This window comes from Rhea americana, unplaced genomic scaffold, assembly GCF_003343005.1.
Source record: "Rhea americana isolate MKP2758 unplaced genomic scaffold, rheAme1 scaffold_30, whole genome shotgun sequence".
NCBI classification, from domain to species: domain Eukaryota; kingdom Metazoa; phylum Chordata; class Aves; order Rheiformes; family Rheidae; genus Rhea; species Rhea americana.
This window is the reverse complement of record NW_028186424.1, coordinates 1414806-1441467: the sequence shown is the minus strand read 5'-3', so window position 1 is coordinate 1441467 and position 26662 is coordinate 1414806. Positions and strand designations below refer to the sequence as shown.

General features: G+C 41.3%; 1 protein-coding gene across 1 annotated transcript; it reads left to right on the top strand.

Annotated features, from left to right (window-relative positions):
- Window positions 1-22606: 22606 nt before the first annotated feature.
- Window positions 22607-25207, top strand: CYTL1 (cytokine like 1). The gene is made up of 4 exons (XM_085309691.1): window positions 22607-22771; window positions 22878-22922; window positions 24288-24416; window positions 24583-25207. The coding sequence occupies exons 1-4, from the start codon at window positions 22625-22627 to the stop codon at window positions 24664-24666; spliced, it is 405 nt and encodes a 134-aa protein (XP_085165817.1). The 5' UTR covers window positions 22607-22624; the 3' UTR covers window positions 24667-25207.
- Window positions 25208-26662: the final 1455 nt, after the last annotated feature.

Sequence of the window (26662 nt, the reverse complement as noted above, 5' to 3'; positions counted from 1 at the left end):
GGTTGGAATAAAAATATTGTGACCATTTACTGTGTGYCACCTGAGGCAGTGAGAAATCTATGCATGTGCACTTTCAAAACCAGATCCGATTGCCTTCCTCTCATTCCAGTCACTATGGGTTGATAAGAGGCAGAAGATATGAAACCAGAAAACTTATCTGACCTTTTGCATTATTTGGGGGAATGTATGCATTGGGAATACTCAATAAAGAAGCAAGAGGCAAGAACCCTGAAATATTCAGTGACAGTTTTCTAGTGGCTCTTCAAACATAAGTACCTGCTGTACTCAAAAAAGGTCAGACCCTGTTTGAAATAACTGAGCCCCATTTCATTCCCTGGATGAATTTAACAGAAAACTATTTCAGTTCTCCTAAGACTGTGTTAAAGAGCTATRATTTTATTGAGGCTTACCATGAGCAGCAGTGAATCTAACTGGCATCCTCTGGCATACTCCCAGAATGGACAAAGTTCTGGAATTGATCTCAGCATAGATCAAGGTTACCTTAACATTCCTACAGTTATGACCTGCAGCAAAGGAGTGGTTTAGTCTGGTTTCCTAAACCGCTCTCCCAACAACTTCCCCTTCCAGTCCTCTTTCTCATCCTCAAGGTACAAATTTAAAGACAAATATAGTTTTGCAGAGTTTCTGCACTAATCCCGCTACGCATCACCTAGACATGAACATTTGTGAGGACTTACAGAACCTGAGCCTTCCCATTAAACAAGGTAATGGGGCATGGGATGGACTCACAATCAAGTGGTTAGATCAGATCTCATGGTTAGACTGGTAGAGCACCTGCTCCCATCCTCCATTCTACAGGGAGGCCTACACCATTCGGAAATGTTTATAAAAAGGCTGCCAGGCAGCTGCTTCACTGTGTCACATCAACGTGAACTCAGCACAGCTATGGCYATTTACCTCAAATGAGGCCTGCTGTTTGCTCAGCCTTGTTGCAGGAGAGGAAAAAGAAAACTGACTCCAGCTAGGCTAGYGCTACAGTGCAGAGTTTGAATCCAACTAAGCTTCTGCTGCAAACACCAGTGTTTGCCGATCTTACTTAGTTCTACTCTTTCATACTAGCATATCCTAGAAAGGGCTAAAACAATCAAAGTCTCCTAAACGCAACAAATGCAAAATACCCCTAGCAGAGTTAAAACTCTGGCAGTTCCCACTTTGCATTGCATTTACAAGTTACAAAGAATATAGGGACTTCAGCTGTTTTGTGTCCTTAGTGATCAAGGGAAGTGGCTTACAAACAACACTGGTTTAGCTTCTTTCCTCTCCCAAGCCTGATCGTTTCCTCACAGCTGCACCATGCTCCTGCTACACCAAACTCAGGGTTTCCTAAAGTAGAGTTCCTAAGCTAACTTTGAGAATAGCTCAGAAGCCTTGAACACAGTATCTTTAAAAACATGCTGCATATAAATGCAAGAATATTTAACATGCCTGTGTAATTAGTGTATTAGAGATAAACTAGAAYGATCTACTTACACAGAAGCCTAAGCTTGTAAAGACACGACAGTCGGTGCCACAGAACATTGAACACACCTGGGTCCAAACTGCAGTACCTTGGGCTTGAGCTTCTAGTTAGGATCTAGCTTCTTTATTCTATGTCAGTTATCTGTGAAATACCACGATATTACACAAGTAATCAAAACAGACTAAATTGCATATTTCCTGAACACACATCACTCYGGAGAACACTAGCCCTAGAAACAGTCCTCAAAGCACCGGAGTCCCTCAGAAAACTTGACGGTCTATAGAAACAAAGAGGACTTCCTGTGCGTATTCAAGGAGTGAAAAGAAACTGAAGTTAGTGGAATCAGAGGTCAGGAATGGTTACAATGCCAGAACTTTTGGATCTGCTGCAGACTTATTACTGCTGAATGATGTTTTTGCAATTGACTTCAGTTACAGCCTGATCACTTCCATTATACTTACCTTGTCATTTGACTCTATTACAGTAAATCACAGATTTATAAAACCCTAAGCAATTTTCACTGCAGTAGGTAGCAGAAATCACTTAAAATAGAAGTTTTTCAAGAACTTTGTAGTTTTTACTTACTTTTGTGGAATTCAATCTAGTATGCATTATGTATTTCCCTCAGCACAGAAATAGCATGGAAGACTTGTGAAAGTTTTTTGTGAGTTYCTTCCTTGGTAGAACTGAAGTTTTGAAGCCCACCTTTATGATAAAACAAAACTCAACTGAACTGGGATGAGAGAAACCTGGTTTCAGCTCTCTGCAAGATTGCTTGCTTGYGTTCTACTAAGGTCAGTGGTAATCTGTGTTGTGAAACTGCTGCTTTGGGAGCAGAGTCAAGCTTTAGCACTGTTAGCAAAAAAAGTCAGCAGGAGATTGGTCTTCACTTCATGCAGGTACATTGATGTTCAGACAAGATATTTGCTGTCTGTACAAGTACTGGTCATAGCCTTTGGTTCTATACTCGGGAAATCAGAAAGGAATCAGCTGAGGGCATCAAAACACCTATGGAATAAAATGCTTCTGAGACTGTGCAACTTCATTATGGCCAGCTTATTACAAAATCATGCTCTTGAGCATAACAATGTTCAGCTTGGGCAGGAACACCAGGGGTTCCCATGTTCTTCTTCCCCTGTTCATGATCTGTAACCTTTGCACACTTTTTTGTCTTTCTACCTGTTTTTTTTTTTTATGTACCAAGTAATTTTTGCCAAACAGAGCTCCTGCAGCTCAAAGAAGGAGCAAATAAAAAGGCCTAAATTAGCTTCCCTTTACTTAGAGAGGGGAAACTTGTTCCAGTGGCTGTCACTGGGCAATAAAGGTGAGCAGTATTGGAGAAGAACAGAACCTAGGTAGAATAGGTGAGGRATATATTGTCCCAGAATATCTCCTGAGCAGCTCCTTGGTTTTTTGTTTTTTGCTTTTTTTCACAGCCTAACTGTCAGAGTCCTTGAGTCTCCCCAAAGTAAATATTCCAAAGGAGGTCAGACTAGATCTGCACTTTCCTGAGGTGTCTGCACTGCATGCTTTGCTGGTCTAATGTGCAGTCATTACGCAGCAGTGAAACAGCCCAGCCATTCTCTTTCATAGCCCGTACTGGCTTAATGTGGCTTATGTTCCCTTTAATCTTAGCTGTTTAATAAGCTTTACTGCTTAATGATTCTCTTCCCCTCTTCAGGTAATATGGCTGCATCCAGCACATGGAGGCAGCTTCGTTAATAGCTTGGCCTATTGTATTTGTCTTCTTCCTTCCTGTGACCGACAACTTATCGGTAATATTGACTGATGTAAAATAATAGACTTCACAGTCCTTCCTAGCCTGCAGAGAGTCTTTCAAGAACTCAGAAAGCAGCTCAAGTGATGAAGAGCTATTAGTAGAATAGCTAAGAGGCCAGCCTTTTAGAGCTATTACACTTGGGCTATTAAGGCAAAACACTAAGTAGGAGTGCCAGGGTGACTTACAGCCTTGTTTCTTTTCTCATAGGGGTATAGCCACACATTCTCCTTCCATTTTTACATAGACATAAAAAACTAAAACAGTTCRAGATGTGTTTTCTCATCTAACAGATAAGAAAATATAAACTCATGGCTAGAAAAGTGAAATCATTTTCTGAGAGTAACACAATAAACCCACGTGAGTTGAACTTTGTTCAAAGCACTCGCTTCTGGACCCTGGAGATTTTGTACATAGGTAGCTGAGCAATGACAGAATGAAAAAGAAATTGCTCAAAAGAGTGGCACCTGAAGAAACAATTATCAAATTAATTAGACTCGGAAAATAATGAAAAACTTTAGTTGCTGAATATGCATTCAAGCAGTTTGCTAAAATCTGTTAGAGCAAAGCTTGACAGAGKTTTTCATGAAGTGTTCAGGTCTGCAGAAAAAGGCACAAAATTTGCATTCAGATTTGCAGAACCAACAGACCTAGTCTGGAGGTTGCCAAGTGTCTGCTGAGCAATTTGGATGAGAATCCAAACTTTTGTAAGTGCTCTCAAAATGAATAATTTTATCATTTTCTCCAYCATCCTAGTAGCTTATAGGGTAGAAAATAAAAACTTTGTGGTAATTTTCATAAAATGCTTCAAGAATAAAGATTTTAGCCCAAGAACACACCACAACTGGTACTGGGCTGTCAGTCCATGGGGTCAGATCAGTACTAGTCTGGTGTGAAACCCCCAAAACATATGTAGTGTGGAYACGACATCCTCAGCATCAGATGTTCCCCATTCCAGATCTGCTCCCACAGTACTGCACTACTTGCTGATGTAGATACAGCAAATGTCTCCTTTTGGATGCATACTAACTTCTTACTCCCTGACTTCAAATGAGGCTATAGCCCCTATTCAATGCTTTTTGTCCCCAGCTGGAACTTCTGCCATTGAACCATGGATCTGAAGCAGCATAAAATTAGGCTGMCTATGGAACTAAAGTTTTTGTACCAGTAGGCTACGAAAAATCTCTGGTATATACAGACACCTCAGCATTTGTTTCTGTACTATACTCCAGGCTTATCTGAATTTATATTCAAGAACTGATTCAAAAACAAAAATGTGTAGAAGTACCAGGAGAGGCATTCTTTTAAAATCCTCACTCAATATAGTGCATATATGCATGCAATGAGCAGTCTACATCCATATACATCAGCTATCCTTAGCAACCAGGCAGCTGTGAGAAATGAGCCTGACTCCTGACAGTAGACGTGCAGAATAATATGTATTCACAATAGCATTTTTTTTTCATATTAGTGTACAATTGGACACACAGTTTGGAATAGTCATGCTTGGTTAATACAAGGAAGGAATTCTTTCTACATGTACTAGTCAGTGCAGAAGTGGAAAATCAGTTATGCTCCTCACATCTGCAGATTTCTAGGATTCCTAGTATTTGCAGCCCTGTATACTCCATTGATCTGATGCCATCATAAGTCCTTATTATCTGAAGAAATGCTTCATCATTCTCTCATGTCTCCTTTATTCAGCTATTATGACATTGTTTTTCTGTGAGAAAACTGTGATGGCATATTTTAGTTCAAGAAGCAAACTACTGTCAAATTTTAAATTATCATTTAAATTATGCTCTTATTTAAAAAGTCTTAGAATGAAAATTTTAAATGCATTTAATATTAATTTAAAATTTTAAACAAATACAAACATATTAAATACTGATTTTATGTATCTTATATCCTTCTGATTCTTCAGGAGATAGTAAGTAAGGACAGGTGAGAAAAAAGAATCAATATCAACAAGAATCAAATGAATTTGATTTCTCTTTTTTATCTTTCTTTTTCATCTTTCTGTATTCTTCCATTAATGATAATGGAGGAGAAAAAGGGTCCAGCCCTACATGCTAAAGTATTTTCTGAATTTGGATGACACAATGTAATGTTTTATTCTATTATGATTTTTTTATCTTCTTTTAATGATGGTATTTTAATACAGCATTAGACAGCATTTGTAAAAATTATGATATTCATAGGAAATTGTAAGCCATGCTGGAAACTTGAAAATGACAGTAACTTCTAATAGTATCCTCTTCTGGGTGGGTATAAAAATAGGGTTTTTTTCCCCACTTTTCAACAAGCATTTATGATTAGACAAGCAGATCAGTGCTTCTGATATCAGGGCTGTCTGTCTCCATAAGAAACTGGGAGAAATCCCCAGCATCTAAGCAGTGTCAGTGCTTCACAAAAGCCAGCATTCAGTACTGACCACCACCTGTGGCTTCCATTCATCTGTCTAGTATGTGCGTATTTGCTATAATGAAAGCCTCATTGTGCCTTCAGCTAGAAGATGAGGCTAAAGTAGGCAAATGGCGAGCTGGAAATTAGAGAAACAAGGCAGCTGAAGAAAGCATGGTTTTTGCTTCCATTGCTCTGAAGGTAGGATCTGGTTAAGAGCACTGAACACAGGTTTTCCAAACTGTTTCATTAGGAACTGAGGTTCCCCAAAGTCAGTCTCATCGTCTCTCCTGAGAAACACGAGGTATTTCCATTGCCTGTAAAAAGAAGAACATGCCTCGCACCCAACCAGCCTGGGCCCTCCACCTAGAGAAGAGAAATGCCTCAGCAGGGTCATGGAAAGGAATAAAGGTTCCAGCAGGTAGACAAAGTGCAAATATTTGGGTTATTTTTCTGCTGGAAGAAAATGTTTCCAGTTGCTTATCTGTTTTGTTTCAACTCAGTTTGCAGCCTCTGTCTTGCTGGGCTGGGAGACTGTGATATGGGATTTGGAGCACATTTGTGTGCCTGAATGAAGTCAGAGTGTGCTTACTTGGAAGGAGATTTGTTACTTTTGTTGCTTGCTGTGACGCTGCTGCTGTTGATTGAGAGGAGCCTGCTGTGGCTTACTGCTGAAATTACGGGAATCTTCAATACAGCGACCGACAGCCCTGGGAGACGGATAAAAAGAGAGAAGTGAAAATGTAGACRTAAAATTATGTTAGTGGCGAAGCACGTTGTTTATAGAAACTGTTCCTGTTACGTGCCCAGCAGTGACCTTTTCTCACATAGGTCAGTAGAAATCATTGCAGGCTTGGAAAGTGTTTGTGAGTTTGCTCACAAATCAGGATTTTGCAAAAARTCTCCGCAGTTCCCATCTCAGCCTCCACCTGAGAGCAGGGTAGTGGGATGGGCAAGAGTATAGGGGCTAAATCTCCTTGGTTCCCTCTGATTCACTGTGGCCWGTGTGCATGGCAATAATTTGTGCACCAGCAAAATAGTCCCTCTCCTACGGGACTGACCACACCACATTTTCTGTTCATCTTCTTTTCCTATTGCTTCTGATCTCTTACRACCACTAACTACATATACAGCTTCTATCTCGCTGGGGTCTTTAGATATGTATTTTGTATAAATACTAGCAACAACCACAGCAGTAATTACACTAGAAAATATCAACCCTTGAAGCCCATCACCGAAGCATTCAAAATCTCTCTCTCTTTTTTTTTTCTTTTTTAATTAAAAAGCCTGGTAATATGAGTTGATCTCTGGAAACTAATAGACCTGAAGGCATCTGGTTTCCTAAGACAGGGAGTGCAGGGGCTRTTTGGAGGGTAATATGCCCAGAGGAGTGGACATGCATCTCCTACTGCACTGGCCTAATGAAAACTGAGTTTCCAGAAATATCAATCCTAGCTTAAACAGCMTATTCTCCAAGATACTGTGTCTACTGTGTCTAGCTACTGAGGCATTGGACATAACCCAAGTACTAAAGGTACTTAAAAACTGCTTTTGAAATTCTACATTAGACAGAGAAGAGCGATGATCAGATTCAGAAAAATCAGAGAAAGGGTGGTAAAACAACCAAACCGCAAGATTTTGATTCTAATTTTTGTTTTTATGTGCTGCCTGAACCTAGTTAACTATAGTGTGTTCACTTCCATTACTAACTAGATAATTCTTACAACAGTGGACTTGTACAGACTTAAAACACATCTGAATATGTGTGTTTGTTTGTTTGTTTTTTTCCTGTGTTTTGTGCAATCATTTACTGTCTTGCCAAACAGGCAATGCATTTTTCATTGGGCAGTGCTTCTTGCTTGCTTTAGTCATATCGGTGTAGTACCTACTGGAGATCTAGCCATGTGCCTCTGAGCTGAGGCCTTCTGAAGCTGAATACATGAGCAGGAGCAGGAGAGCTGAGCTCTGTATTTGTGCTCTGCAAAAGCCCTCTCTCTTCTGGACCAGGTACCAAAGTGGAACTAACAACGATGAATTTGCCCTTTCAGGTTTAGACTTCTACAGGAGAAACTGGTCAGAAAGACCAACACAGGGAATATGATATTCACCCCAAATGTTGCCAAATAAAACAAACCATATAAGCAGCATTTTGTTTCTAGCATATATAGAGAACTATTGGAGAAAATGCTGGCCAGCCTCAGCATCCCAGATATGCAAAAACAACAACAAAAAAAAACAGTCAGCAACAGCATGCAAATCAGATATGGCCTTTTTCAGAGGCATGTGCTCTGCCTGCATGAATCATCAGCACTGGAAATGATAGACCACTCAACAAAACGATGTGTGGAACAATACTGTCTTGGAAAGGAGAGAAATTCGACTGCTTCCTAAATCTTCATTGTCTCAAGTGGGAGTGATTCACTGGTGCTGGTGGACGCAACAGCAAGGAATCCACCACATTAACACAGGCATTTTTCACTTTCAGATTTCATGAGACAAACACTAGGCAAAGCATGCAATTACCAGACAAGGAACATATATTGTTACTAATGGATGTAAGGAAACAGCCTTGGAAGAAAAAAAACAGTCAGTTGAGCAAAGCTCTGTGGCCCAGAGACCGACTTTTTACCACAAGTTTACACAGCTCTTAGCTCAGTGGGAGTCTTGATCTATGACTTTGGCCCCTTATAACCATATAACAATGTTAATAACAATATCTGTCGTCTGGAAATTAGTCTCCAGCTCTCAACAGCATCATAGATAATCACACCTATTCTTATTCTGTGCTTCAAACCCCTTCTATTACACTGTCAGTGGACTATGTTCCCATGTTGGAGGCTGTGAGCCAAAAAATGAAAGAAATTAAAAGAATGAAGCATGTATAAATACAAAAAAGCCAAAAATCTTTATGTTCCCTAAGTCATCTATACATCAGGAGGACCAATGACCACATGGACTATTAAAGATGGTTGTGAATTATGCATTAAAAGCTGTAACATACAGTCAATAAAAACATAGCTCACTTGACTAGGCAGAGGGACACAAGTATCTGTCCACAACTTTTTCTGGCAGTTGTTACCCATCATTTATGTTGTAGGCACATGTGCATGTACAGTTTCAAAGGGAAGAGCGCTTTTACCAAATTCAGTGGTATGCTCCAGTTCACATGTGCTTAAGTGTTTTGCTGGAGCCTTAGTTTGCCTCCAAAGAACACCTTCTCCTTCTAAGCAGTGTTCTCTCTTTTTTTAAAAAAAGGCCAGCATCAGATGTTGATCTCTTGCACAGCTGAAAACTTGTCCACATATTGCAATGGAAATTCAAGCAACTCATGCACCAGTTCTACATGAAAAATTTCTCAGCATTCATTTTAATCCCAAATCAGCTTGTGTTTCTTCCAAGAATGTAATAGTATTATGCCTACAGTTTAATGCCACCTTAAGCAGAAGAGCAATCGGAGGGGAAAATAACTCACCCTCACTTACAGTCGTCTTTCCCTAGATTTTAAGCRTCTGCTTTCCAGTTCTGAGTATCATTTGTTAAGATACTATGGTTATGTTCAACACTGCTGCAGACATTTAAGAAATCTTAGTCCCTGCTCAGTAGTGCTCTTGAGCAAAATAGACTACAAAAATCCACTACAGGTCTTGTGAAGTGTTTATCTCTGAGCACAGCCATTTTTTTGTAGCTCTGCAGTATCAAGTATTGGCACGTCTCTGCCTCTTTGTCACTGTGCACTTTGCTGGGCAAGGCAGATCAGGAAAARAAACGTTTTCCTCATTTTTACCAGAAGATACTCAGACACCCCAAGGAGGCCTACAAGCCAGGTATGGGACTATAGTCATTCCCTCTGCTACTCTAATGTTTAGCAGTATGCCCAGAAAGAGCTGGCATTGTCCTCCCCTCTTTTTTTTCCATGCCTATTAGTTTAACCTAAGTCACATGGAGTTATTTACTTAAAATGTGTTTGGAGGCAGAGTTCTTCAGCCAGAGGGAGAATATGCACAATGAGTTAAAAAAACCCATATAGTGTGGGCCTTTGCCTGGGCAGCAGAAGTGCGTWGTCCATTGCTGCGTTCAGCTGCGGAAACATCTGACAGGATTTGGCTTCACATTCGCTCATACAAGCCTTCCATGGCSAGCTCATGGTTCCTTGTTGTCTTTSCTTCCTGTGGTAGAAGCCWACAAAATAAATACAGTTAAGGAGGTAAATAAATAAAAATATTAAAAAGATATATAAAAGTTAAATAAATAAAGCTAAACAAATAGATAAATGTTAAATAAACAAAATCAAAAACCAAAGTACTAGAACTCAATTCAATWTAACAGCAGCTCTGGCCTATTAGAAGCTGTTGTAAGCAAGAGTCACACAGAATCACAGAAAGGTTGAGGTTGGAAGGGACCTCTGGAGACCATCTAGTCCAAACCCCCTGGGGGACAGTGCTAGCTACAGGCCTCCAACTACACTCTGTGCCGCTGATCACAACCCTCTGAGCTCTGCCTTTCAGCCAGTTCTCAATCCCTCTCACTGTCCTAACCCACAATTCCTGAGCTTGCCTATGAGCACATTATAGGAGACGCTGTCAAAAACGTTGCTGAAGTCAAGGTAGACAACATCCACTGCTNAAGCTGTTGTAAGCAAGAGTCACACAGAATCACAGAAAGGTTGAGGTTGGAAGGGACCTCTGGAGACCATCTAGTCCAAACCCCCTGGGGGACAGGGCTAGCTACAGGCCTCCAACTACACTCTGTGCCGCTGATCACAACCCTCTGAGCTCTGCCTTTCAGCCAGTTCTCAGTCCCTCTCACTGTCCTAACCCACACTTCCTGAGCTTGCCTATGAGCACATTATAGGAGACGCTGTCAAAAACGTTGCTGAAGTCAAGGTAGACAACATCCACTGCTCTGCCTTTGTCTACCCAGCTAGTCTTTCCATTACTGAAGGCTATCAGATTGGTTAAGCAGGATTTCCCCTTGGTGAATCTATGATGACTACTCCTGACCACTTTTTTCTTTCTTCCCTCCACATGCTTGGAGATGACATCCAGGATGAGCTGTTTCATCACTTTTTCAGGGACGAAGGTGAGGCTGACTGGCCTGCAGTTTCCTGGGTCCTCCTTCTTGCTCTTTTTTAAAGACTGGAGTGACACTGGCTTTCTTCCTGTCCTCAGGCACCTCTCCAGTTCTCCATGGCCTTTAAAGATGATGGAGAGTGACCTAGCAATAATATCCACCAGCTTCCTCAGCACTCGTGGGTGCATCCCACCAGGGCCCATGGTGGGATGACACCCATGTGGGTGTCAGGTTTGCCTAAATGATCTCTAACCTGATGCTCCTCGAGCAAGGGAAAGTCTTCCTTTCTCCAGACACTCTCTCTTGTCTCCAGGCTCTGGGATTCCTGAGGGCTGGCCTTAGCAGTAAAGACTGAAGCAAAGAAGGCATTCAGTAACTCTGCCTTCTCGGTATGCTTTGTCACCAGGACACCCACCCCAGTCAGCAGTGGGCCCAAATTTTCCCTATCTTCCTTTTTCTACTGATGTATTTGAAGAAGCCCTTCTAGTTGTCCTTGATATCTCTTGCCAGATTTAGTTCCAAATGGGTCTTGCCCCTTTGCTGGACTTCTTACTTMTAGGGATATGCATTGCTCTTGAGGTTGAAGGAAATGATGGTTGATGATTAACCAGCTCTCTTGGAGTCCCCACCCTTCCTTCTAGGGCCCTAACCCATGGAATTCCCCCAAGTATGTCCCTGAAGGGGCCAAAGTTTGCTCTCCTGAAGTCCAGGGTTGCAATTCTATTTATTTCCCCGCTTCCTCCGTGCAGGATCTTGAACTCCACCATCTCATGGTCACTGCAGCCAAGACTGCCCCCAACCTTCACATCTCTAACCAGTCCTTCTTTGTTGGTTAGGACAAGATCCAGTAGAACACCCTTCCTCGTTGGCTCCTCCACCACCTGTGTCAAGAAGTTTTCAATGCACTGCAGGAGGCTCCTGGACTGTTTGTGCCTAGCTGTGTAGTCCTTCCAGCAGATGTCAGGGTGGTTGAAGTCCCCCRTGAGAACCAGGGCCTGTGATTGCAAGGCTACTTCCAGCAGACTGTAGAAGGAGTCATTGACTTCCTCTTCCTGATCGGTAGTAAACACCCACAACAGCATCACCCGTGTTAGCCTGCTCTTTAATCCTTGCCTGTAAGCCCTCAACTCACTCTTCATCCACCTCTAGGCAGAGCTCAATACATCAGTCAGGGTCAAACTCTGGTGGTGTTAATCATTATACTGTAGCAGTCATCCTACTCCTGATACTCACTACCAGGGAGGGTGTCAAAATCTGATTCTATCTTGGAACAAAATAGAGCTTGACTTTTCTCTTAGAGAAAATGCTGTATCTGCTTTCAGAGACCAAAGGAAAAGAATGTATAAAACAATAMGCATATATCTATTTTGTCTTTCATTCCCATCTTGTACCACTTTTCATCCGGAGTCACATGCTGATTGTGCACATTGCAGAAAATATTTTGCATTTTTTCATTTTGCCTCATAATAAAAAAAATGCCTCTGGCCATCTCTATCTCATACAGAAGCAAAACAAAAACGTGGCAGATAAGCATGGTGATAGCACAGCTCAGGCAGTGTGGTGGATATGGTTCTTTTTTTAACTGTAACATGGTCAGAGGATATAGGACTGCCGTTGGGCAGTGCTATATGTTTGGAAAGTGCCTATACTGCTCCGCTGACTCAGAGAGTAAAAATAAAGAAAAAAGTGAAAAATACAATTTAATATATACTGAAATTCAGACCCCAGGTCCAATACTGGTCAAGTCTTGAATTCTGCTAATATAGTTTGTGAGTGAGTAAGTGAATGAGTGTGTGTGTGTGAGAGAGAGAGAGAGAGAGAGAGATTTGGCCTCAATGCTTCCTGGAGGAATGTGTCCACACAGCTAAACAAAATACCTCCCTGGGGGAAGCTTGTGGCTTTACAGTTGCTGCAACATAGAGAGAAAATAAGATTTTATACAGACAGAAATGGAGTACATCCTGCCAGGGTATAAGAAAAGCTTCATGCTTGACATCATTAATGGTCAAATTATAACGCCAAAAAACAGTATTTCACAATAATCCATTTAAATCAGGAACCTCAAATCTTTGCCTATCTCTTTGGAGAAAGACAATAACTACATGAAAATAATATCAGTCAATATTTTATAGCTGTGAAAGGACTATGACCTAGCACTTTTTCCAAACAGTGCTTTAAACACGGTCCACAAACTATGTAAGTCAAAACATACTTTTTCTCCTGAGGCTTGCCTTTGTTAACAAAGAGGTGTATTAAATACAAATGAACAAAAGGATCAGCTCAGAGTTTCTCCTCACACTCAAAAAATGTGGATTACTCTACAGGGCTTACAAGCCCAGAAACTAGGTCTCTCTCCAGTAAGATGCAGCATTCTCAGAGAGTAACAAATACATTTAGCTTTTTCCTRGCAAGTTCAACACTTGATAGCACGGTTTAGGCAAATACATCTTGAAAAGATTTATTTTTTTCAGTCCCTACGCCTACCACAATATAAAGCTAAATTTCTACAGAGCCAATTTATTGGAATCAAGAACTGACACACGGCGTTTGGAARTGTAACCCGTCTTTCAATAGTGTGTGTTAGGCAGAATCAAAGCGTTTGCTTTGATCACTTTGATACTTTGCTGAATGATGTGCAGCTTCTTTGACTCTGTTGGCTCCGTTTCTCTTTGGTGTCGCAGTGGCAGTGGTGCAGACAATACTATCGTCCCGAGCTCCGCCRATGGCTTTCTTACAGAAGCACACGTAAATTATGCACTAGGAAGAATTGAAACTGCGTCTTTTTGACATGAACAAAGTTGATGCCAACCTCTTTGTTAGTGCACAGTTAGTGAATAAAATGGGTTGATGTTCTGAGGGTGGCAGCTGCTGCACTGCTTGTACGTGTGCTTTTCACAGAGAGCAAACCCAGCCTTTTTGAGAGCATCAAGTAGCACCATTAACACAATAGTTTTAATGTTGTATTCAGACTTGGTCTCCTCGGGCAACAGTTATTCTCTGGTCACAGTGTTACCACATCCTTCACCAGCCTGGACTCACAGAGGTCTTTGGATTCTATTTCAGACACTTGTGAGCTCCCATCCTGAAAGCTGCCTTCTGACTGTAATTCCTCTGGAGGTCCATTTCAGTCTCTTGTATCAGCCAAAGTGGTGGCTCTGGGTACTGGTCTGGTACTCGACCCAAACTGCAGAGCCTCTAGCTTGTCTGGACTCTGCGGTCCCAGCACRTGAAGATTTCATGTTTCCTGAGCGGCTGGGACGTGCACGCACAGAGAGCCTGCCTGCGGGATCACCATCCTCTACCACAGAACATGCTGGTGGCACCTTTGAATGGAGCTGCTGACTGGGAATGGGCTGTGCACGGGGTGGCTATAACATGCAGGAGCGCTCTGAGCTGTGGCACCCACAGCCRGCTCCGTGATGACAGCAGGCTAGGAACCAGCAGCTGGAGAAGTGCTGGGACATCRAGGAAAGGGAGGTAGAAGGGGAAAATGCCCAGGTTGTACCATCTCTTCCATTCACAGCATGGTCTCTTTCTGCACCCTGCGCCGTTTGAGTTCACCCTCCATGAGCRTGGGTGATCAAAAGGGTATACAATATTCCAGATGAGCTCTTAGCTCTGCTTTTACAATGGTGTCAATATTATCTTGTCCCGACTGGATACAACTCTTCTGAAAGACTACCTTTATCATGGCGATTTCAGACTATTCATCCTATGATTAATAAATAAATATGCTGTAATTAACTGAGGATTTTTTGCATCTTCTATCCCTGCCAAATAATTAGCTGGAAGAATTATTATGGGAGAAATTCTATCTTAAAATTAATAGCTTATCACATAACACCATTGCATTTCTAATTATTACTGTTAATCCAGCCTTTACTGAATTTTATTTATTTCTCTAGGATATCCTGCTATTCTGTGTAGATACTTGCTTTTGAATTCTTGTTTTTAGGTTATGTCGTTGATATGGTATATGATAATACTTGTCACAAAGACGGATGATGATTAATATAGTAAAGATAATGTTTTGGCCATGTGTGCCTTTGTATTAACAAGAAATTGTTATTTCACACAAGCTGCTTGAGTATAAGGTAGACAATGAATATATTAACTCTGGATAATTTAAGGTAAACAGCTAGGATTTTTCTTTTGTATTCACTCAAGAGAATTAGGCAGCCTCTTTCCCTCTTATGCATGGACACATGCTTTTACTCTTTCTTGGGTATTTCTCTTGAGGAATGGTGTTTTCACAAAGGACATTTTCATTGCCTCTACAAAATTAAGCATGACTTTACTCTTGTATACTTTATGTATATGTATATCAGAAGGACATTTTACATTTCAAAAGCAACGTATTTTTTACAGTTTTTTGAAGATAGCTTCTTATTTCAAAAGAACTTCTTATTTGCAAGGGTAGCCTCAACTCTCAGCAAGAGAGATCACTGCAGTGACTCACTATTTCTCATTGCTGATAAGATTACTTTTTGCCCCAAACATAGTTTGCCTGGTTTTCAGCTTGGGAAACTTCTTTAAATTCACCAGTGACTTTGCCAGCTAGACGACAGCATCAGAGTGTGAATCACACCATTTCAATGGGCTGATTGTGAAATAAATATGAACAGGAACAGCAGGGGGCTGGCTTTTCTTTAGCAGTCACAGTTTCCTTTTCACTATATGCCCTTAAAATGCCCAGGCAGCCTATTAGTGGAGGAGAAGATTGATAGAATTGCATTTACATTTTAAATCAAGCCAAGTTCTTGGTCTTCTGGCTACAACCCTTCTAAAACATCAAACAAATAAAAAGGGAAAACAAAAAGAAAAAACTGCAACCAAGCAGAAAGGGAGGAAATAGATGTTTGTTTGATTAGTCTTCCATCAAAAGCTTTATGGTCCAGAATTAAAAGTTTAAACATTAAAGACTTTGGTTTATTCTGCATTCATATGAAAAGCATAACACTGCAGCTAGGGCAATTAGTCAGTCCAGATATTTCCATTGATGCAAACAATGAGAATATASAGATATACTGTTGCTGAGAAAGTCCCTCAAAACCAACCTCACATCTGACTTGCCTTTTATCTGAGTGGTGACCATGAACCCCCCCACTGCAGTGTCCCCAGTTAATGCACTGCCGGATGCTCGCTGAGAAACCATCTGTGAAGCAGCTGGTCCAGCAGAGGAGGACGGATGGGCACCTTGCACTTACAGATGTTCTCAAGACTACCTGTGTGGAGCACACCTAACCTGTGTGTCCAGACTTGGGGTAATACTGCCTCTGGCTCTACTGATACAGCAATACAACGTTCTCATGTAGAGGACGCACTGTGCTAACCTATGGTCATATTTCCAAAGGGAACTATCATATTTCAGGCATGTCTGCAGATATCGTACATAAAATATGCATGAGTCTTCAGCTAATTCTTTTCTTAGTCTCCTGGATTAGACAAAAACAAATTAAAACATGCTTACAGGGACATCTAGTCACCTGGGAATTCATTACATGTGGTTCTGAAGCAGAAGAGATTCTTTTCCTTGTTATCAACATGACATGAAGTAGAAGAGCTGAAATGAAAAGTGAAATTCAGCTTTAATTGAAAACTGAATTTCAATTCAGCATAGGCGTTGAGATCAGTTTTGACATGCTCAGATACTTACTTTGCCTAGTACTATTTCAAGGCAAGCTTATAGAATAAAAATAAAATAGTTGATAAATTTATTAATTTTCTTAAAGAGAATGAAACTCCCTTTATTTTCATGACTTCTGGATTTTACCAAGCTGTAAGTAAGCTATCCCCACCTTATTTTATACATTTTTGTGCCATGGAAGAGTATTCATACCTGTACAAGATACTTGTCACATCATTTAGTTTTAGGGGAGTRGCAAAGATGCCTTTGAACCTGTTTTGTGTCTCCAACAGTCAGGACTCCCAAAAGTAAAGCTCTCCATGAGAAGCAGGAAATAATGTGTCTGATTTACTATTGGTTTGACTTCACTGCTTCCACAATACTGAGGCTGATGAACTGAATACAAGTTTAGATTTAAAGTGAGAACGTGGATCTGCAGGACTCTGTGACTTGTGACATTGATTTCAGTGATGGCAGGATTTCRTCCATTATGTGTAAACATAAAACATGAAAAGCAGTCCATAGAAAGGAAAGCAGAACTACAGGGACATGATGTATTATATGGACCTGTACTTTACCTTCTCAGCCAGTTGAGATGAGAATTTATTTTGCCTTGTGGTTGTTTTAGCCTGCTGGAAGAACTGTTGTTTATATCTAGAAATACACACAGCAACATAAGCTTTGATGTTTGTGGGTTTCTCGGCAAGAATAAATAGAAAACTGAACCTGCTAGCATGCTAAGCATGTACTGAGAAATCTCCTGTGCATGCTGTAGTTCAGCAGAGAAGTCTCTTTAGATTCCTGTTTAGCTTGGACCAGGTCACTATATACAGCTGCACTTTCAGTCTTATCCATTTATTTTCTTTTAGTGACGTAATGCTTCTGAAAGGTGCAAGAATACCAGTCCTAGCAAAGGAAGTCCCTCATTTGCTTACGGATTAAGCACAGCATAGACAAGAGCTCCTTGGAGGGACAACATCTGAGAACGAGTAGTGCAGACTTTGCATTGATTCACCCCTTGAATTCCCCCATGGGCTTACATCAGGGATAAATTTAGTAGATGAATACATTTATTTGTGTTGCTTATGATATATTCCTCACTGGCTGACATCATTTTTCATCATGAATGTAATTGGGGGGATGGAAGCTGACCAGCAGTGATAAGACCTGGAGCTATCGTCTTCCACATTTGCATGTGGATGCAGAGAGAGAGAGAAGGGAGGCAAATGGGGCAGCAGGGAAAGCACCAACAGCTCAACTTATTTCCCCAYGGCTTTTTATTGCTGAAAGCTGATCTAAATCTAAAAAAAGGCTCCCTCCCCCAAATCGTGTTGCTGAGGCCCTATTTTCAGCGCTGGTAAGGTGTGTTTTTACCTTGAGGTAACTCCCGCCCGTGAGCGGGCTCCAAAGCCAGGCGTGGTGCGGACAGGGCGCTCCTGCGCTGCCGCGAGAAGACGAGGCGCTGCAGCTCTGCCCACGCTCGACCCCGGCCAGGGAGCTCGCGGAGGGCACCGCTCGTACCAGTGACGGCTGGTTAGCTGCTCCGAGGTAAAACTGCCTTTTTCTCAGCAAGGCTTAAGACTCTAAATCCTGCATTACTCAAATCAATAAGCCTCGCAGYCCCTGAAAAGAGCGTCACTGATGGGGCTGAAACCGAGCGTAATCTGCTGTTTCTCTGTCATTAGCAGCTATGTTCCCGCAGCATCCGTGGGAAGTGCCGTTATCCCCAGAATACAGATGGGGAGCGGAGGCTCGGCAAAGCCAGGGTTTTGTCTGCACCACGGCGACAGCAGTTCGCATGAACATCTCCGAGCTGTCTCGGGCRCCGACGCCACTCGCAGCTCAGCGCCCCAGAGCACAGCATCATCTTGCTGCCCCAGTCCCCAGCTTATTGGGATAGCAGGCTTGGCAGACAGCGTGGGCAGACGTCTACAGATGATGTCAGTGTACATGATTTGGTCACTGTTCTGCGGCAGCACAAGGAAATTATTCCTGGTCCCCTACCCATGACTAGTGCAGTCACCACTGACCTGTCCACAGGACACCCCGTTTCCATATGCTTACCTGCAGGTAAAAGCATCAGGTTCATGCTGGCAAGGCCTGCGGGCTGCAGAACATCTAGTCTCTTTTTCTGACCCTGATGATATAACTGCTTCTATAACTGTTTTATCTGAAAATAGGCTTTTGACCAGTAACATCTGTTTTCTCAATACATATGTAAATTTTTAAAAATACTGGAAATAACAACATCAGTGTAGGAAAAAGAGAGCTGTGTCCCTGAGTAAGCAGAGGAGAGGAAAACTATTGCTTAATAATCCCAAAGAGCATTGCAACAGCAGCCCGGAGGCATTGCAACAGCCCCGAGGTCCTATCTGCCTGCCTTGTCCGGTCTACACAGCTCGACCAAGATGCACAGCTCTCCCGTACATCAACCGGAGATGTATGGTGAGCTGGAAACTGCAAAAGAGATGAGCTGGAAACCCCCACCTCAAGTGAGGGCGTGCTGTGCTGGGGCATGCTCCTTTCCTCCGGTACCCATGCCACCGGCCGTGCTGTGCCCAGCACCCTCAAGCGTGAGATACTGCACAACCCTACGTGCCAGTTCAGTGCTGCTGTCTACATAAAGACTCACCAAAGTGCAATTATAATAGTGCACTGGCAGCTGTGAGGAAAAAATAGTGCAAACATACCAGTATAGACGGGGACTTCATCAAAATTTTAGGGTTTTCCAGAAGCCTCCGAATAGCTCTGCACTGAGACTGAAGCTTGTGAGGCAGTTTAGCTCAGCTGTAAAGCAAGAAGTGGCACCTTTGCCACAACAGCAAACTGAGTCATAGGGATTTGAACCACTTCCTAAGTACACAAGACTTTCTCTGTAAAGTGCTGTTTTACTTTTCTTTTTCTTTTCCTATTTTTCAAAATAATCAGAAGCTCGTTTCATGAAGTGCCTCATGGCAGCCTCCAACTATTTTAAAATAAACATTTTTGTTAGGCAAGTGGATTTTAGTATTGGGAAGGCAGCAASTTGAAAAGGCTTTTCTCAAATGTTGGTTGAGGCCCTGGTAGACTGTTCAAACATGGGAGGAATTTCTGCCTACATAACGAGTCCTTTGACTTTTAGAAAAATATTATTGTTTGAGTTTTCAGGAAAATAGAAGCAAAAGGACAACACAGCTCAAAAACAAAACGAAGGTRCATATACACAGTCATGTCATGAGTGGCATCTAGTCTCAGCCTGTGTGTTTACTTTTGGYATGGAATATTCCTTATGAAAAAGAGTAAATATATACACTGTAAGTAGCACTAAGAGGCTGTGGTGACAAATCAGCCTTAAGAGTTGATGTAAAATAGAGATAGCATGTGGCATCTGAGCCCTTGGTGCCATCAGGTGCTCAGTGAATTGAAGAGTACAGTCAAGGTGTCCATGCAATCATGACCATCATAGGTGTCTTTCCTTCAGTAAGTTTTTATGGAATCAAAGGGAAMCCACATGGCAGGAGTGCTCCAGATGAGCAAAAACTTTGGAGCAAATTATTCCAGCAGTCTTGCCTTGTCACAGAGCAGAGAGTCCTTCTTTGGTTTTGGTTAATTGTTTCAGCAAGGCCTAGATCCAGCCTTTCCTTTGCTCTCTGGGCCACATGTAAGAAGTGTCTTGGTAGCTCAGCAGTTTATTACGTTTCCCTGTTCTACGGAAGATACCTCAGAGCACGCGTCACATCTCTGACTGCCGGTGGCCAAACATCGCTTTGAGTGCATGGGTCTGAGCAAACCTCAGTGCTCAGGAAAGATGTAGCTCTGGGCATGCAGCYTGTGAGCCTGGGCCTGAGTAAAAAAGCAGGAACAGACTTTTTCTGCCTACTTCCTTTTACTGCTTTTGCAGAATTTGGCCATCCAGCCCTGGGGTTCTGGGACAAGAGTCACAAGSGACAGCAGAGCAAAGAAGACAACCCACAATTTTTAGTTTAATGACATTCAACAGGGATGCAGAAAATGAGAGTCTTCCTCTTCAGAAACTGAGAAAGAAATTAATCCCAGCTCTCTCTGCTTTTGGACAAAAAGTCCAGATCCTCACTGTTACACAGGAGTTGGGCACTTCTTTCCCCAAGTGTATCCTTGGAGATAAGGGGCTGAGACTGCCAGGGTTGCCCCAGGCACGAGCACTGGATAAGGCACTTTGGGCARAGGGCGCTGCCTCAGGCCAAGAAACCACAGTCTTGCCCCTCTCCCATCCTGCAGACTGGGATTGTTAAATATCTTTCGGTTGCCTGAACCTGGTCAAAATATAGGACTTTGAGAGTTACTTTTGCTGTCTTTCACTCTTGGAAGAGAAGGGACAGCCATAGGGCCATGCTCGTAACAGGCATATTGACRTTTAACTATCTTTTAGAACATGAGCCATGGGATTTTGCCGTAGTTTGAAATGGAATTGTCACTGTAGGGCTAATATAGGTAAAATGTGAGGAAAGAGAGTATTCCTCACACTKGAAAAAAAAAGAAGGAAAAGCTTAATTTTGAAGACATCTTYAGTAGCAGTTGGACTGCAGACTTCATTTACTGAAAGAGCATTTATGGTGTTCAGAAGACTGTTTTTCTGGTAGAGCAGCTACATTTTAACCTCTTACCAAATGAGAATGTGATAGAAAGATAATATTTTACTGCTACCTTAAACTCCTGTTTACACTAATGAGACAATGATAAGAGTTTATTTCTCTGCTGGCAAGTCTTACACAAAGCAGCAGCCTTTCCTTGGAGGTGCATTAGGTACCTGTGTTTCGATTTCACRTTATAGATCCACCTGCTTTGGAACTTCTTGTTTTCTGTGGGAGAAGGTTCCCTCTTTTKCTCTGAGATCTTCATTTACTTGCCTAAACAAGCCCCTTTGCTGAAAATAAGACCTGTCAGCCCACTTGCCAAAGCCAGCCCTAAAACCCCCACTGCTAAGACTCCCAACAGTTTACATATTTCTTTCYTCACATTCTTATTTGTCATTCAGGAGCACATGATTTTTCTAAACATATCATTCTTCATAAAGCCAAGAAATACGTCACAGGAGAATAGCATGCGGTTCTCTTTCCCTATCTTCTCCAGGTATTTGGGGGGATTTAAAGCAGACCCCTCTACAGCAGGCAGACTCCTCCTTTCCCACAAAACCCATTTTCAGAACTSTGATTTCCTCTGAAAAAATGGCTGGTGGGAAGCCCTTCCTTGTACAGATGTTCAGTCTTTTCTTCTCCTTCCATATTCAKGCGAACCTACCCCCTCTGCTTCAACCCCAAGGGACTGTGCTGTCCTCCATCAGGCAGTTCACTGCCTGGGTTAATGCCTAGCTAGAATCTGAACATGAAAGGTTTTGGGGCGGGGGTGAGCAGTGAGGGGTTCTTTGTTTTTAACACATAGCCAGTTCTTCTTTCAAGGGCACTTCCATTTTACTGGACAAGTAACATCTAAAACCAACATACATTCAGCCTTTATACCTRCATCCAGCATCTGGATGTGTCAGCTCACTTTGGACTCTGCTGAAAAAACAGAGCTTCATAAATTCAACTTGGAAAGCAAAATGGTATTTATAGGTTTACGACAGCCTTACAGAGGTGTATTAATCTGTTTGAGACCATGAATATATAAATATATAGTCTCTTCAAGCAGCTGCAACAAGCGCTATTATTTTGATTAAGAAACACTGAGCATTGTAATAGACTGAAAAGAGAAGAAGATAGTGAATTTGGGAAGTTTCCTTTATAGCAGCAACCCTTSAGGCCTGCTGAACGGTCTGATAAGCAATCTAACCGATACTATCAAAATCAGATACCAGCCCTGTGACGATACTTCTCTTTATGCAGCTTGTGTAGTCCCAGGGCTGTATATTATGATCCCAAGAGGTATGTGCCAAAGTACTTGCAGGGTCAGGGCCTATGACCCTTGATAACTCTGTGCTGTTTATTACACATATTTGTATTCCTTTAGATGCTCACTAGGTTGCTTTCTCTCTGGAGTAATGTAGTGTTTGTTTTGTTATCCTCACTCCCTTCTTTCCCTGCTCCAGGGCAGGAAAGTGCTGGGAGTTCAGGCTCGTAGGTTGGCAGGAAATTTAAAACGGCAGCAAGCTGCTGCTTGGACCACTCCCAGGCATTTTTTTTTCCATTGATGCAGGAGACTATTTAATTGGGGGCTGACTTGTCAAACTTAACTATTGAAGCTCACCAGTAGCTGCACAACCACTGACAGTGATTTTTTTCCCTCCCTTTCTCCTTCTTCTGACAAACTCCCCATGATGAAGATGCTGCTGAGGCTGATTGCTTTGCTGGCTGCTGTCCTGTTTGTCAGCTCAGCTCCTCCGACCTGCTACTCGAGGGTGCTCTCTCTGAGCAAAGAAATTACGGAGTCTTTTAGGGATTTACAAATCTCCAAACCTGTGGTGAGTCTATCTAAAAGCTWTTCCTGCAAAGAAACTTTGGGTTGCTAGTTTTTGGCAGAAATTTGTCTGAAAACAAAATTGCAGTGGTCTTTCTTCTTTCCTGCAGGACCCATGTGTGGAGACGCTCCCCAGGCTGTATTTGGACATACACGTAAGTTTTCACTTTTCTTTCGTAYTGCTGTTCAGTAAAATCAACTAATGAAAAGAGAGAATAACTGCTTAGGCTGTACCCCAGAAGAGTAGTTTGAAGTTAACTTTTCAGAGCTTAATTAACCAGAGATGTGGGGGAAAAAAACAAAAAGAAATRTCATTTTGGATCTTACTAAAATCCATGTGAAGCTTCAGAGATTATACTTGTTTAAAGATTCAAAAAYGAAGAAAATCTGAAATGATTACCATTTGCATATTATTAATTTGTGGTAGCACCTTTTCAGAAGTTAAATGTGCAACAATGCCTAGAGTAATAGTTTAAAAGAAAAATGCTTAGGATCAACCTCACTTTACTTTGTTTTATAGCACGTGTGACTACCAGCACTACAGTTTTAATAAGTGGGAGTGCTGGAATATTTTGCTAGTTTTCCCCTTTTAAACACCCGCTTGCTGAATCCAGAAAGAAAAAGTATTTTGGAGGATATAGAAGTATAATTCTGAGAAAAGGCAGCAGTAGTCATCTCTCAGCAAAGACAGATAGTCTCCTGCACAAGTAATTTATATCATGGTGTTGTGTCCTGGGRTAGGTGACACACTTTGCCTATGTTCCCTGTGCCTTGCTGAGCAAATAACAAGTAAAAAATATCAGACAAACCAAGAAATGTCTAACACATTTTACAGAAGGTAATTACACTGTGAAGTTTTGCAAGCCGAGAGCCAGTGGATTCTAATTCCAGAATTGCCAGAGCCTCAGTTTTAACTAAGATTAAGCAATGCAGTTCCAGTGCTTTGCTTTAAAACAAGAGCTGGAATATTTATTTAGCTGCCTTACAGGGAAGTTACGAAGTTAATGCTGTCTATGCTTTGCTTTGATAACACAAAGTGTGAAGGAGAATTACTCAGAGAAAAATTATCCCTCATGCTCCCAGTATTGCCTATTGTATGGGAACACCGGAATGATGTCTGTGAGTCTCTGATAATTCTTTTCAGCAGCTAAGTGAGGAGCCCTCTTAAAGTGGATACAGTACATCTGTACTGTAGGTAGCTCCACCAGCTTCAGAAGCAGGTATGATTGCGTTGGCACTGATGTCTCCTAAAGCATGAGTCCCTCCTAAAGCACGTGCTTTAGGGAAAGAAGCTGGCTGACCAAAACACACTTTTCCAAGCACTTATTTTGAGCAGATATTTTTGTTTTGAAATAYAGATTATTAATTTTCCTAACTAAAGGTTTACATAGATTAGACATGCATAGAAGTAGGAGTTCAAGGTTCCAACAAAGAAAATAYGAATTTTTAAATGGCGGACAATGAACACAAATCTGTGTTTCTGCAGAGTTACAAATATCTCTTTTGCTTGTTTTTTTCAGAATTACTGTGTGTTGGCAAAACTCCGTGACTTTGTGGCATACCCCAGATGTGAGAGAGTGCTTCAAGTGAGTGCTCTAAAGGAAAAAGCCCGGAGCCTGTACACCATTATGATCTCCTACTGCAGAAGGGTAGGTCCAGATACAGTAAGAGTGACGCAGCCTCTGCTTTTCACCCCCTCCATCTCTACCTTGTCCCCTGACTTCAGTAAGATTAGATCAGGGCCTGAGCATCTGAACATTTCACTATTTTGTGCCTTACTCTTTATAACATTTGTTCTCTCTCTTATTCCTCCAGGACCTCGTGTTCCTTACTGATGACTGTGATGCTCTGGAAAATCCTGTTCTGTATCCCGCTGCACCCTCCATCATTCAGAGTTAAAGTGGAGTCAGAGCGAAAGTTCTACCTGGGAAATTTTAAAGAAGACCAAAAGCCAAAACATATATATGCAGTCGGCTACAACATTGACAGCTAAGATCTTTTTCAGGCACACTAGCAATATTATCTCAGACCTAYCCATTTTTCTCAGTCTTGGCAGGAAATGAACTGCATGCCTTACATACCTACAGAGCTGCTAGTGAAACTATGGTTAGAGAGCATTTTTTCATTTGGCTAGGTATGATGTTTCAGCTTAGTCAAATTTATAAAGTATGTTTTGTTTAAACACTAGATACTAGATTTTTTTTACCCTTTAATGAATAACTTGACTCATATAAAGGAAAATATATTATGATCAATATTCTATCCTGACTTAGCGGTTCCTCTTTCACTAGATGGGCATGAAGAGACCATGTTTGTTTTTGCTATAGTTTTTGATAGAAGAAGTTTTAGTCTGTACTGGCACATGTCTGTCTACCTGCATGTACACTGAKAGTTTTTATGTCAGACTTGTAAGAGTAGAGGTGAAAGTTGCCTTTCTTGGTGGAAAACTAAATAAAAACAGCTTTCTAACCCAAGACATGTGTGTTACATCACGTCTATCAAGATCAACTCAAAAGGTGTCATCCTTATAAACTTGCTTTTCACAGTCACTTATAAATTGTTTTTCACAGCATAAGCCATCTTTAGCTTTGTTTCCATAGCAATGCAATCTTTACTGTGTCTGTACGACTTGGCAGTGCTTACATTTCTACCAGGTGAATTTTTCCTTAATACAAACTTATTTGATGAAATTACTGGATTTCTTTTTAAAATAGTGTTTCTCTGTTGTGAAAAACGTAAGTTGTGAGGCAGTTATTCAAAAAATCTGTTCAATACTTGAACAAATGTCTCCAGGACTCAGCTCATATACTGAGCTACTGAGATTAGTAAAGTTTCCAGATAATACCTCTGTGCCACTTCAGCATCTGCAGGACATGAGACCTCTGTAACCAGCAGTTCTTTGGTGCCAAGAATAGAAAGGATCTTCCCCATATTCTTGGAATTAGCAGCTACTAGCCCAGAGAGTCCCTTCTTTCATGCAGTGAAGGTTTCTCAAGCTCCCTTAGAGCATTTGCTGGTCGTTCACCTGCAACACTGCCAACTTTGGTGACTTGGTCACTAGTCCCTCTACTTTTTATGAAAACTCCATCTCCTGGAATCATGGGATTATGTGAGAATCACAACTTATTTCAGAAAAGAACATTTCTATCCTTTATCATTCCAAAGAAAGTTTGAAGATATAAACTGAAAAGATTGCCAACTTTTATGGAAATAGAGGAATCATAACAATTAAAGAAAAAAATAGACCTATGGGTGGAGAAAAAAGAGGAGTTTTTTGCTGATTTAGAAATTATCTTATTCTGTAGAAACTATAATTCTATTTTTGTTATAATTCTCCTATTTCATCAGAATTCTGACACTAATTGTTTGAACTACTCAGCCTAGTGCCAAATCTTATCAGTAGGTGTAGATCCACATGGATATTTTTCTGATTGCTGTTATGCACAGAAATGTCTATACATGAAGATCTAAACTTGTATTGGAAGGTGATCTATGTCCATTTCTTTAATAGCTAGTGAGGGAGGGAAGAAACCTACTGTTTCTATACATTACTCAATGCAACTTCCTTGTGTCTTAATTTACTTATTTTCAAAATAGATATTACCAGTAAGAATATACTTCCCAGGAWTGCTCAGAACTTACTGTAGATGATTTGATATTTTCAGAGAAAAGGTATGAGACTATGGTACAAATTAGAAAAGACCCGAACAGAAACAAGGAACACCTGCAGAAAGCAGAATGTGTTCTAGGGCTYCAATAAAAGAACACGCTGAGGTACAGCTATTCCTTCCCTTAAAAAGCATATTTAGCTTATTTACCCTCTATTTATTCATGAGCAGGAAGCATACTATACATATATTGTGTATATATATTTATATACACACACACATAGCAT